At 51.2% G+C, this 12,968-nt stretch overlaps 1 protein-coding gene across 2 annotated transcripts in view; it reads left to right on the plus strand.

Annotated features, from left to right (window-relative positions):
* Nucleotides 1-12,968, plus strand: part of LOC146863304 (uncharacterized) — a 306,982-nt gene that overhangs the window by 193,954 nt on the left and 100,060 nt on the right. The window contains exon 7 of one of the 2 annotated variants that reach the window (XM_085642718.1): nt 1,410-1,553. In XM_085642718.1, the coding sequence (XP_085498844.1) occupies nt 1,410-1,553 (144 nt within the window). The remainder of the gene's footprint in view (nt 1-1,409; nt 1,554-12,968) is intronic. The other variant, XM_085642719.1, reaches the window with a different exon arrangement.

The following is a 12,968-nucleotide window of genomic DNA, read 5'->3' on the forward strand; positions in this document are numbered from 1 at the left end:
TGTAAATCAAATGAGAAGTTTGCCTACGTTTTTTCAGCATCCTTCCTCTCCGGCGGAGAGGTCTCTGCATTCACTTGATGTACGTAGGGTACTGAAATTCTACCTGGATAAGACAAAAGATATCCGCAGGTCGGATCAACTGTTTGTTAATTATGGTTCGGTAAGAACTGGTTTAGCTACCTCAAAACAGTCCATTTCCAGATGGATTGTTTCCTGTATTCAGCTTTGTTACCAAAAAGCTAATAGAACATTGGGGGTTAAGCCTACGGCACATTCGACTAGAGGCAAGGCTGCTACTACAGCTTTGCTTAGGAATGTTCCCATTGCTGACATTTGTAAGGCTGCCACCTGGAAGTCGGTCCATACGTTTACGAAGCATTACTGCCTGGATTCTGATGCTAGGGCAGATGCGCAGGTTGGACAGGCTAAGCTGAGGAATTTGTTTGCACAGTGATTTGTTGGTGGTTGGGCTTACTCCACCGCTGCTTGTTGGTTGGGATGGGCTTGCCATTCTATTCATAGATTATGACTATACACAGAGATCCCCTACTACAGAAGGAGTAGTTTCTTACCTGTAACTCCAGTTCTGTAGTAGGGGTATCTGTTATAGTCATAAGCGACCCTCCCTCCTCCCTGGTGGAGTAACCTGATAGTATCAGGCCTGTTGTTATACACCTTCAAAAAGAACTGAAAGTAACTTGTGTTGGCTGTGCATCCTGGGATACCGGGGGTCTCTGGAGAGTTTCTTAAAGGCACGGTATCCCTTTAGCAGACACATAATGACAGCCTATAGGGCTTGTCTGTCCACCCCTTCCTCTCTATTGTTTAAAGGGATTTTGGTGAAGGGAGTGTGTGGTAATAAAGGAGGATGTCAGATGTGAATAAAAATGACATTTAAACTTTATTTTGGCTTTTGTGTTCACTTCAGAGGAAGTGCTGGCCAGTGCAGCCTTGTTGTGATTAGGCTGTATTATTTTGTCTGTCTCTTAAGTGTCTTTGCAGGTTTGCAAATGCGGGACAGCTTAAGAGATATTTTTGATTGCTCCGGGGTCCCCGCACATGGGCGGGGATTATTCATAGATTATGACTATAACAGAGATACCCCTACTACAGAACTGGAGTTACAGGTAAGAAACTACTCCTTCTTGGTCACCCCTTTTAGAGATACTGACGCTTAACGTTTGGTACTTGTAATGAGTTCCTAGCTGTTGCCAACCTACTGCTACATTTGGCTCCACTGAAAATATTTTGAGATCAGGACTCTGAGAACTATGATCAACAGAAAGATGTGTTCATTCCGGTGTGCAGTAAGTAACTTTTTCAGTGGTTAACAGAAGCTTACATAAAACTATGTAAAGTTCTAGTTTGAAATCTTGAAATTCTAAATTAAAATCATATTGTTTTTTCAGTAGGTTAGAAAGACCTAATGACTCTCGTGATTACAGTCCTGGAAGATACAGAAGATCCAGTTTGAGATCACTTTCACCAATCTATATCCGGTCAAGGAGTCCTGTCGATTTTAGAGACCGCTCTAAGAGTCCCCTGCATCTTAGGTAAGATGAAATGTGAGTCATTGAAGGATCTCTGACATAGCATTATGATACCCTGTATAGCGCTACCCTTCGTCCATTGCCACTCACTTGCATTCTGGTGTTTTCGAGGCGTGACTCAACAATAGATTTAAAATAAAAAACCTTTGAATTAAGGTTCTTGGTGACGTTCCTTCCGATATCCTGCGCTGATACTATCTATATGGGTAATCTTCTAGACCTAATTAAATAGGCACATTTTTAAAAGTGATTGATTTTAGAATTTTCTATTGATCAATGATTTTTATAAAATTTGCATAAAAGCTGTACCTTTTTAAGGCTCCAAATGACTCTCTGATTTTTTTCATAATAACGTACCAAATTATTGCTAAAAAAGTCATCATCCAATTATAAGAGTTAGTTTGTCATCATTGTTTCTAGAAAATATAGAAAAAGAAATCTGGAATAAATAATAAGGTAAATTATAATTTAAGTGCCTAACACGCTAAGAAAGCAATAGTGAAGACATTTCTGCAGTCCAGTGAGTTAAACCAGAAACAGTTTACAAACAAGGTTGTATACTGTGATCCAAGCATAATGATTATATATTTTTACTTTTAACAGCATCAATAAGATGAATATAAGGAAGTGTGTAGTCATGGCTTCCATTGAGGATGAAATATCTGACTGTATATTTGCAACAAGCTTCTGAGGAGTAATCCAGTGTGTTGATAGTGTTTCAGGTTTGCTATGCACTGGACACAGTATAAAGAAAGGAATGAAAGCTTAAAATAGTATATTCTTAACTTGTTCTTGGAATTATTGATAGCTCTCAATCTCTCAAATGAATTCTGGCAGGTTATTTAAGAATTTAACAGTATTAGGAATGTGGCTTCTACCTCCAGACATGGCCCAACAAAAGCTAGACAATACTTGGAGAACGTTATCCTCTAATTAGTACTTTATAGGAGACTTATAATTTTTGGTCTTTTAGGTAGCAATGGGTATCAGGAGTCGATGCATTGCAGAGGTGGCAGGGATGCATAGAACTTTAGTTGGTGAGGTGGAAATTCAGTAAAGGGTACTTAGAATATCCCCTGCATGAGGCAAAGGAATTACTGGCAGCCCAAGTTGAAAAATTAAGCTGTTTTGATAATAAGGAATATTTGACTCTTGTTAATGCTGTGCGTGATAAAGCAGGATCCCTTTTGAAATGGCTTGTTAGTTCAAAAAGGGGACTCTTTGATTCTGGAGCTTGACTGCTACAGGTGAAGCATTATATAATCAAGCTGCTATTAATTCATGCTTCTGTTAATATTACACTTATCTATATGCTCCAGCTCCTAGAACACCAGCTTGGGATATTGAGGATTATATCAATAAGGCAACTGCAGGTCCTCTTGCGTGAGGATGCAGATTGGGGGAGTGGTGAATTATACAAGAATTTAGAGCTGCCATAAAAATATAGTGCGTGGTAAGGTTCTTGAAGCAGATGGCTTAACGGTTGAGTTCTTTGCTGCATACAATAATTAATTGGCTCCTATATTGGTGGAAATTTATTCTACATCTTGGAAGACAGGACATCTGCCAGTGTCTACATGTGGGGCGCTGGTCATTCCTCTTTTGAAACCTGGTTGCCCTTCAATGGATATTAGATCCTGTAGGCCATTGTCTATGCTTAGTGTAGATTATAAAATTCTAATCTGTGTCCTGATGATCAGACCCTTATTACATATCAGACCCTTCAGCATTTAGCGATTCGCGAAATCGGCTGAAAAGCCCGATAGCCGCTATATTTACTATTTCCGCCTCAGAAACCGGTTTCCCAGCAGGCATAAAAAAACATGCCATTTAATTGGCTGTACATGCATACATCACAATGTGAACTGCGCTGTACAGCTGTAATAGCTGGAAACAGGAGAGCGAGCGCCCATCTCTGAAGTACAAAAAAGGGACTGTTTAGATGGGGTCTAAAGGTTCAAGATATTTCACTTTGTAAGGGTACAGCACCCGAGAACACAGTTCAGATTCTGGTCACAACAAATCGATTAATGAAGAGAGACTGCACAGCCACGGTGCTCAGGGCTGTAATGGGCTTGGAACTGAAGTTAAGCATGGCGGCTTTGCCTAGATTGTTCAGAGGCTGTGAGCACAAAGCTTCTAAAGGGCAGGAGGCTGAAATATTAACATGCTGGTGAAAGTTGGGATTATTTTTTGTTGGAACCAATTACTGAGTGCCTGGGAAATACTTAAGAGTGTTTGACGGCACGAAAGGAGAGTGTGGCTGTGCTCAGACATAGCTGGAAAATCAAGGAACCTTGAGGTGCTATAAGACGCGGACAGGACATGGCTAACACAACAGTGCGCACTCCAAGGCACTGTACACACGCACGAGTGCAGGCAGAAGACCAACAGCACAGCCTCAGACACTGTATGGAAGAGGCAAACAGCACACTATGGCACTGCACATACAGGCTGCAGACCAGTAGCAAATAAAATGGCACTGCACATACGAGGGCAGGCTGGAACCCGATAGCCCACTCCATGGCACTGCACATACGAGGGCAGGCTGCAGACCAACAGCACAGCCCCAGGCACTGCATAGAACAGGACAGGCAGCAGGCAAATAGCACACTTTATGGCATTGCACATATGAAGACAGGCGGCAGACCAATATAGACACTGGCACAGCACATATGTGGACAGGCAGCAGACAAACTGTGCACTTCGTGGCACTGCAGATATGTAGACAGGCTGCATACCAATTGCAAAGAAAATTACACTGTGCATATGAGGGCAGGCTCCAAACCGTTGGCCCACTCCATGGCACTGCACATACGAGGACAGGCTGCAGACAAACGGCACTGTTCATGGCGATGCACATATGAGCAAATGACACACAATTGATGGACGGAATGCAGAACAAATCAAAACATTCACCCCTAGTCAAAAGATCTGGGTTAAATCCATCATTCTTTTGCTCACCATGCCACCCCAGTTTAGTCCTGGCAATATGCAAATCAGTCTTGACCCTGTGCCTCATGGGAACAGTCCAGCCCGAACTGCCAAACCATGTCCTCCCTGGACCGGAAACAAGCATCCTAGGACCGGATTCGGGGTTTCATATGAGGACAGGCTGCAGACCAGTAGCACAGACCAAGGCACTGCTATGCAAGGGCACTCTACAGATAAGATATTACACTTTGTATTTTTTTTTGTTTCTAGGTACCATATTGCTCGTCTAGTGTGCAATTTAAATTGAGCCCCATCCAGGTGTTTATAACATGACACTATTGGGTTGTAGTTGAAGGTAGTGCGAGTTTCTCTCAGTGGGACAGTATGGTGTTCAGTGTGGGGGATGATGTGACACCATGGTCAGAGCTGCTGATTTTGGAACTGGAAACCCTGGTTTTGAAGGATGATTATTGCAAGATGTCTGTCCTGTCAGCACTACCTATAAAAGGGAGTCAGTGGCAGTACACGTAACACAAGAGGAGACTGTATCTCTGCACCCAGGGAGTAAAGGGGGGCTGTGTGACTGAAACTAGGGAGCAAAGGGGGGCTCTGTGACTGAAACCAGAGAGTGAAGGGAGCTGCTTGACTGAAACCAGAGAGAGAAAGAGGCTGTGTGTCTTAAACCAGAAAGTGAAGGGAGCTGTGTGGCTGAAACCAGAGAGAGAAAGGGGCTGCATGTCTTAACCAGAGAGTGAAGTGAGCTGCTTGACTGAAACCAGAGAGAGAAAGGGGCTGCGGGTCTTAAACCAGAAAGTAAAGGGAGCTGTGTCTCTGAAACCAGAGAGAGAAAGGGGCTGCATGTGTTAAACCAGAGAGTGAAGGGAGCTGCGTGACTGAAACCAGGGAGTGGTGAAAGTGGTGCCCCGGCAGGGGTGCATACATGGGCGCTAGAACATCCCAGGGAGAAATATGGTCCCCTCCCACGAAGTTAGTCGATTGGAGCTGTGTTTCTGTAGAGCTGCAGAAACTTTAAACATGCCTATTTCAAAGTGAAATACTCTGCTAAAACCGATTCCATTGATTTAGGGCTGAAAAGGAATGATTACAAGTTAAAGAAAGTGCCGTAATAATGCCGCAAACTTCATTTTTGTGCCGCTAAATTTACATTTTTGTGCCGATAAATTTGCAAATATATGCTGCAATATCCTTGGGGTCTGACATATGCCCTTTTTAATTTATACTGATCAAGCAGGCTTTATTCCTGGGCGTAATACGCTGTATAATATTCGGAGGCTCATCTCTCTCTTAAATGATTTTGTGGATCAGGAGAGGGCAGCTGTCATGGCAATAGACATTGATGAGGCCTTTGACAGTTTAAGCTGGGAGTTCTTATATTCTGTTATCCAGTATTGTGGTATCTTTCATAGATTCACATGCTTGAATCATTCCCCGTCGTCGAGATGGGAATCCCACGGTAAAATAATCCAGCAGTATTTAACAAACAAACATAGGCTATAATGGCGCTAGGCCAGGTTGTTGATAGCCAGCTTTGTCCTTTTTCAAAAAGGACCACATGTTGAACACAGCCAATCGGCGTTCAGCACCCTCTAGAACACTACCAGCTGAGGCAGATTCCCTGAGATTTTCACTGCACGTTGTGTGGAAGGAAGTCTCCCCGAGTGCTACTGAGTTTTTCCTACAACTTCTTGATTTTCTACAGTCTTGACACCATGTCTGATAAGAGGCCTTTTCCGCCCATGTAAGACATGTGGCAGAAAAAGGGTCCATGTGGATAATCCACAGAAGGATTTTATACGTTGCCTCCATCCTAAACTTGAGATAAGGGAATGCATCATCTGTCGTACCTTTTCCTCAAAGACGCTCGAGGATAGAAAGGGAAGGTTGTTATTGTTGCTCCAGACCACTAAATACCAGGCAATTACTTCAGATGAAGAAAGTGATTAGATCCTCCAAGTCTCACAAGAGGGCCAGGTCGCAGGACAGTTCCTCTGGCGAAGGCAGGAAACACCACAAACCTTCTCATGGGACCAAGGACTTTAAAAAGAGGAAAGGAGTGAAACACTCATTAGAGCCAACATTGTCTGTGCCCTCTGCGCCTTCCAGAAAGGACAAATACCGTCGCAGAGCCTCGTCCTCAGACCCTGTGAGACATAGATCTGGCAAAAAGCATTCATTGATGTTGCCACATTCTTTGACGAGTTACATCATTGGCACTGCCGACAACAGCAATTGTGACGTCGACAATATTTGGTCCTATACATTTGACGAGTGTCTTGCACTCTAAGAGGCCGCCGACTGCAACATTCAAGGCTGTCGACACACTTCCATTGACGAAGATAACGTCAATGAAGATGCCTTCCGAGTGCTTAGTCAGCGATACCCAGACGACCACCACATCATTGACACTACCGTCGACGACGAGACAGTAGATGGAATCCGCTTTTCCGGCTGTATCTGCACTGTCGACGCCACCGAAGACTAGGGTTACTTATTACAAAAGTAACAAACATTTTTACACCCAGCCATGTCAGAGTGCAGTAATTTATCGCCTTTAATCCTATCACATCTCTTCGACATACAGGACTCTGATGACGATGGGATTTATGGTGTAGCTCATAGTCCATCAGAGCTGACCATAAAATGTCAAGAAGACGATGAAGATTACCATGATGAGGATCAGTATTATGAACAGAGCTATGTGGCTCCACCTCGTCACTACTATTTATATGGATTTCAGCCAGAACCATGTCCTAGAGACATGCCCCATCTTCCGCCTTCTGTCATCCAAGACCTGCAGGCTATGTTGCTGTATTACAGGCAAATGTTTCAGCTGTAAGGGGATCAACCTGAGAGGGCACTATCTCAAGCAGACCCACTGGGTACGCCAATTTTGCCTCCACCAATTACACCTACGATTACTCCTCGCCCCTTACCAATAGGTCCTATCGCAGAGTATACGTCTGCTTCAGACGTGCTCTCAGATCCTCTTCCAGCACCACATCCTTCGGTGGACTATATAATACCAACGCCCTCTCCTCCTCCACATCTACCATTCAATTCTCCCCTGGAGGATATTAGAGGATTCCATAGTTTGATGGAGAGAGCATCCACCAGGTTCCACTTGCCAATGACAGTCAAGCAGGCAGACTGCTCCCTGTATGATTTCAAGGACGACACTAGGAAGTCTGTGCGCTTCATACCCATTATTGACTACATATGGCTGGAAGGCATCAAAATTATGAGAATACTGGCAACCATACCTCCGGTACTTCTGTGGATTAAAAAGAAATGTAGAGCTCCAGAGGATTCTACGTCTTGCCTCATAGGACACCCCAAACCAGATTCGGTCCTTTCTCAAGGGCACCAAGACGATCCTAGAACCCTGTCACCCCAATCACTACTCCACCTGATAAGGAGGTGCGCAGGATGGACATTCTAGGAAAGCGCTTCTCCCCTATGGTCGCAGTCACATTCAAGACTGAATACCTTAGCCATTATCTGCCGTTTTGACTGCCGGATGTGGTCAGACATGGAAGCTTTGGGGGACTCAGAGGAAAGAAGCCAGAAAGCCAAAAAGCTCCTGTTGAAGGGAGTATGTGCAGCGTCTGAAACCATCGACTGCTCTTTAGATGTAGCCAATGCTGGTTTTAGACAATTGGCGGGGGCCGCCGTACTGAGAAGACAGGGATGGTTGAAGGCTACCACCTTCAGGCTAGAGGTGCAAACAAAGATTTTGGATATGGCTTTCGAGGGTGATTACCTGTTTAGAAAGCACATAGACGAGGCACTTTTAGCTATCAATACTTATACAGACACGTCTAAATCCTTAGGCACATTACAATATCGGAAAGTGCCATTCAGAGGGGCTAGAGGACGAGGTCTTACCTCCTATAAAGGTCGCCAGAAAACCCCAAAGTATCAGCCTTACCAATCTCACTATTTATAACCCTCTAGCACACCACCAGTCTTCTACAGCTGGCTTCTCTCTCCAAGGAGGCCGCAAAACATCTTCCCATAGTCGTGGCTCTAACAGAAAACAATGATCACATGCGGGTACCAGCTTCCCTCCCAGCCCATGGGAGCGAAGATTTCCATCTATGTGCATCAGTGACTCAATATAACGGATCAGTAGGTGGTAGACCTTGTCACATTTGAACACACAGCTAACAAACATGTCAAAACAAGCATTGGCATAGCCAATAGGTCTCGCCTTTGGGACCTTATAAGTGCATAACTAAATACTTATAAGGTCCCAAAGCGAGACCTATTGGCTATGCCGTGCGGCCGCAAAAGAGAAAGTGATCGCAGTAAAGCGCGGCGCCCGCGCACAGGCACTGTAGCTCCAGGCTGGCCTGGTAGCACTTTTTGGAGCCCTCTCAATAAGTCTCGCCAGACCAGCGCATTCGCTAGGTCAGGCGAGACCTAAAAAGAGTCAGTTTCAGTTTGAACATACAAATCATTCCTGGGAATGTGTTCATCAGCGAGAGATCTAGTACCTCTAGCCAGGCTAAGGATGAGAAAGAACTCCAGAGGCAATGGCTGCAATCCTCTGGATCCTTCGAGGATATAATACAAATCACAACCAGCATGAAGGAAGCCGTGCAATGGTGGTTTCACAGACCAAATCTCTCAGAGGACCTTACTTTACTTCAAATCATCAGATTTCATTTTAACGACAGTCATCTCTGTGGATGGCAGAGGGGGGCCATCTACAGGAGCTACAGATCCATGGCAAATGGTCCAGTGCGCAACGGTAACAGCACATCAACAGGCTAGAGCTGAAGGCCATCTTTCTATCAGTTCAGGCTTTCCTGACAAAGATTGCAGATTCTTCCAAGCTGGTTCGTACAGACAGTCCAACCAGCATGTACTATGTCAAAAACAAGGGGGAACCAAATACATCACTGTCCGTCTGTCTGTCACCCACCCACCCTCCGTCTGTCTGTCTCACCCACCCTCTGTCTGTCACCCACCCTCCGTCTGTCTGTCACCCACCCTCCGTCTGTCTGTCACCCACCCTCCGTCTGTCTGTCACCCACCCTCCGTCTGTCTGTCACCCACCCTCCGTCTGTCTGTCACCCACCCTCCGTCTGTCTGTCACCCACCCTCCGTCTGTCTGTCACCCACCCTCCGTCTGTCTGTCACCCACCCTCCGTCTGTCTGTCACCCACCCTCCGTCTGTCTGTCACCCACCCTCCGTCTGTCTGTCACCCACCCTCCGTCTGTCTGTCACCCACCCTCCGTCTGTCTGTCACCCACCCTCCGTCTGTCTGTCACCCACCCTCCGTCTGTCTGTCACCCACCCTCCGTCACCCACCCTCCGTCACCCACCCTCCGTCACCCACCCTCCGTCACCCACCCTCCGTCACCCACCCTCCGTCACCCACCCTCCGTCACCCACCCTCCGTCACCCACCCTCCGTCACCCACCCTCCGTCACCCACCCTCCGTCACCCACCCTCCGTCACCCACCCTCCGTCACCCACCCTCCGTCACCCACCCTCCGTCTGTCACCCTCCGTCTGTCACCCTCCGTCTGTCACCCTCCGTCTGTCACCCTCCGTCTGTCACCCTCCCTCCGTCACCCACCCTCCGTCACCCACCCTCCGTCACCCACCCTCCGTCACCCACCCTCCGTCACCCACCCTCCGTCTGTCTGTCACCCTCCGTCTGTCTGTCACCCACCCTCCCACCCTCCCACCCTCCGTCCGTCCACCACCCTCCCACCCTCCGTCCGTCCCCCACCCTCCGTCCGTCCGTCTGTCACCCACCCACCCACCCTCCGTCCGTCCGTCTGTCACCCACCCACCCACCCTCCGTCCGTCTGTCACCCACCCACCCTCCGTCCGTCCGTCTGTCACCCACCCACCCTCCGTCCGTCCGTCCGTCTGTCACCCACCCACCCTCCGTCCGTCCGTCTGTCACCCACCCACCCACCCTCCGTCCGTCCGTCTGTCACCCACCCACCCACCGTCCGTCCGTCCGTCTGTCACCCACCCACCCACCCACCCTCCGTCCGTCCGTCTGTCACCCACCCACCCTCCGTCCGTCCGTCTGTCACCCACCCTCCGTCCGTCCGTCTGTCACCCACCCACCCTCCGTCCGTCCCCCACCCTCCCTCCGTCCCCCACCCTCCGTCCGTCCGTCCCCCACCCTCCGTCCGTCCGTCCCCCACCCTCCGTCCGTCCGTCCCCCACCCTCCGTCCGTCCGTCCCCCACCCTCCGTCCGTCCCCCACCCTCCGTCCGTCCGTCACCCTCCGACGGAGGGAGGGTGGGTGAGAGACACAGACGGAGGGAGGGAGGGTGGGAGACAGACAGACGGACGGAGGGTGGGTGACGGACGGACACGGACGGAGGGTGGGTGACGGACGGACACGGACGGACGGTGACGGACGGAGGGAGGGTGACGGAAGGAGGGTGACGGACGGAGGGTGGGTGACGGATGGATGGAGGGTGGGTGACGGATGGATGGAGGGTGGGTGACAGGTGGGTGACGGATGGATGGAGGGTGGGTGGGTGACGGATGGAGGGTGGGTGGGTGACGGACGGAGGGTGGGTGGGTGACGGACGGAGGGTGGGTGGGTGACGGACGGACGGTGACGGACGGAGGGAGGGAGGGTGACGGAAGGAGGGTGACGGATGGAGGGTGGGTGACGGATGGATGGAGGGTGGGTGACGGATGGATGGAGGGTGGGTGACGGATGGATGGAGGGTGGGTGACGGATGGATGGATGGAGGGTGGGTGACGGATGGATGGAGGGTGGGTGACGGTGGGTGGGTGGGTGGGTGACGGACGGAGGGTGGGTGACGGAGGGTGGGTGACGGACGGACGGAGGGTGGGTGACGGACGGAGGGGGACGGACGGACGGTGGTGGACGGAGGGAGGGTGGGTGAGAGACAGACAGAGGGAGGGTGGGTGAGAGACAGACAGAGGGAGGGTGGGTGGGTGGGTGAGACAGACAGAGGTAGGGTGGGTGGGTGAGACAGACAGAGGGAGGGTGGGTGAGAGACAGACAGAGGGAGGGTGGGTGAGAGACAGACAGAGGGAGGGTGGGTGAGAGACAGACAGAGGGAGGGTGACTGACGGAGGGAGGGTGGGTGAGAGACAGACAGAGGGAGGGTGACGGACGGAGGGAGGGTGGATGAGAGACAGAGGGAGGGTGGACACGGACGGACGGAGGGTGGGAGGGTGGGTGACACGGACGGAGGGTGGGTGACAGACAGACGGAGGGTGGGTGACAGACAGATGGAGGGAGGGTGACGGATGGATGGAGGGTGGGTGATGGATGGATGGAGGGTGGGTGACGGATGGATGGAGGGTGGGTGACGGAGGGTGGGTGACGGACGGACGGAGGGTGACAGACAGACGGAGGGAGGGTGGGGGACGGACGGAGGGTGGGTGACGGACGGACGGAGGGTGGGTGGGGGACGGACGGAGGCTGGGTGACGGACGGAGGGTGGGAGACGGACGGATGGCCGGCCGGAGGGTGGGAGACGGCCGGAGGGTGGGAGACGGACGGCCAGAGGGAGGGTGGGAGGAAGACGGACGGACGGAGGGAGGGTGGGGGATGGGGGGAGGAATAGGAGACGGGAGGGGGACTGACGGAGGGAGGTGGACTGACTGAGGGAGGTGGACTGACTGAGGGAGGGGGAGGGAGGGAGGGGGACGGACGGAGACGGACGGACGGACGGAGGGTGGGAGGGGGACGGAGGGAGGGAGGGGGGATGGACGGAGACGGACGGAGGGAGGGAGACGGACGGACGGACGGAGGGAGGGAGACGGACGGACGCGGACGGAGGGAGGGAGACGGACGGACGCGGACGGAGGGAGACACGGAGGGAGGGGGACACGGAGGGAGGGGGACACGGAGGGAGGGGGACGGACAGAGGGAGGGGGACGGAGGGGGACGGACGGAGGGAGGGGGACGGAGGGAGGGTGGGTGACGGACGGAGGGTGGGTGACGGACGGAGGGTGGGTGACGGACGGAGGGTGGGTGACGGACGGACGGAGGGTGGGTGACGGACGGACGGAGGGTGGGTGACGGACGGACGGACGGAGGGTGACGGACGGACGGACGGAGGGTGACGGACGGACGGACGGAGGGTGACGGACGGACGGAGGGTGACGGACGGACGGTGGGTGACGGACGGACGGACGGAGGGTGGGTGACGGACGGACGGACGGAGGGTGGGTGACGGACGGACGGAGGGTGGGTGACGGACGGACGGAGGGTGGGTGACGGACGGACGGAGGGGGACGGACGGAGGGAGGGTGGGTGAGAGACAGACCGAGGGAGGGTGGGTGGGTGAGACAGACCGAGGGAGGGTGGGTGGGTGAGACAGACCGAGGGAGGGTGGGTGGGTGAGACAGACCGAGGGAGGGTGGGTGGGTGAGACAGACCGAGGGAGGGTGGGTGGGTGAGACAGACAGAGGGAGGGTGGGTGAGGCAGACAGAGGGAGGGT

Source organism: Triturus cristatus, chromosome 2_2 (genome assembly GCF_964204655.1).
Source record: "Triturus cristatus chromosome 2_2, aTriCri1.1, whole genome shotgun sequence".
Taxonomy (NCBI): domain Eukaryota; kingdom Metazoa; phylum Chordata; class Amphibia; order Caudata; family Salamandridae; genus Triturus; species Triturus cristatus.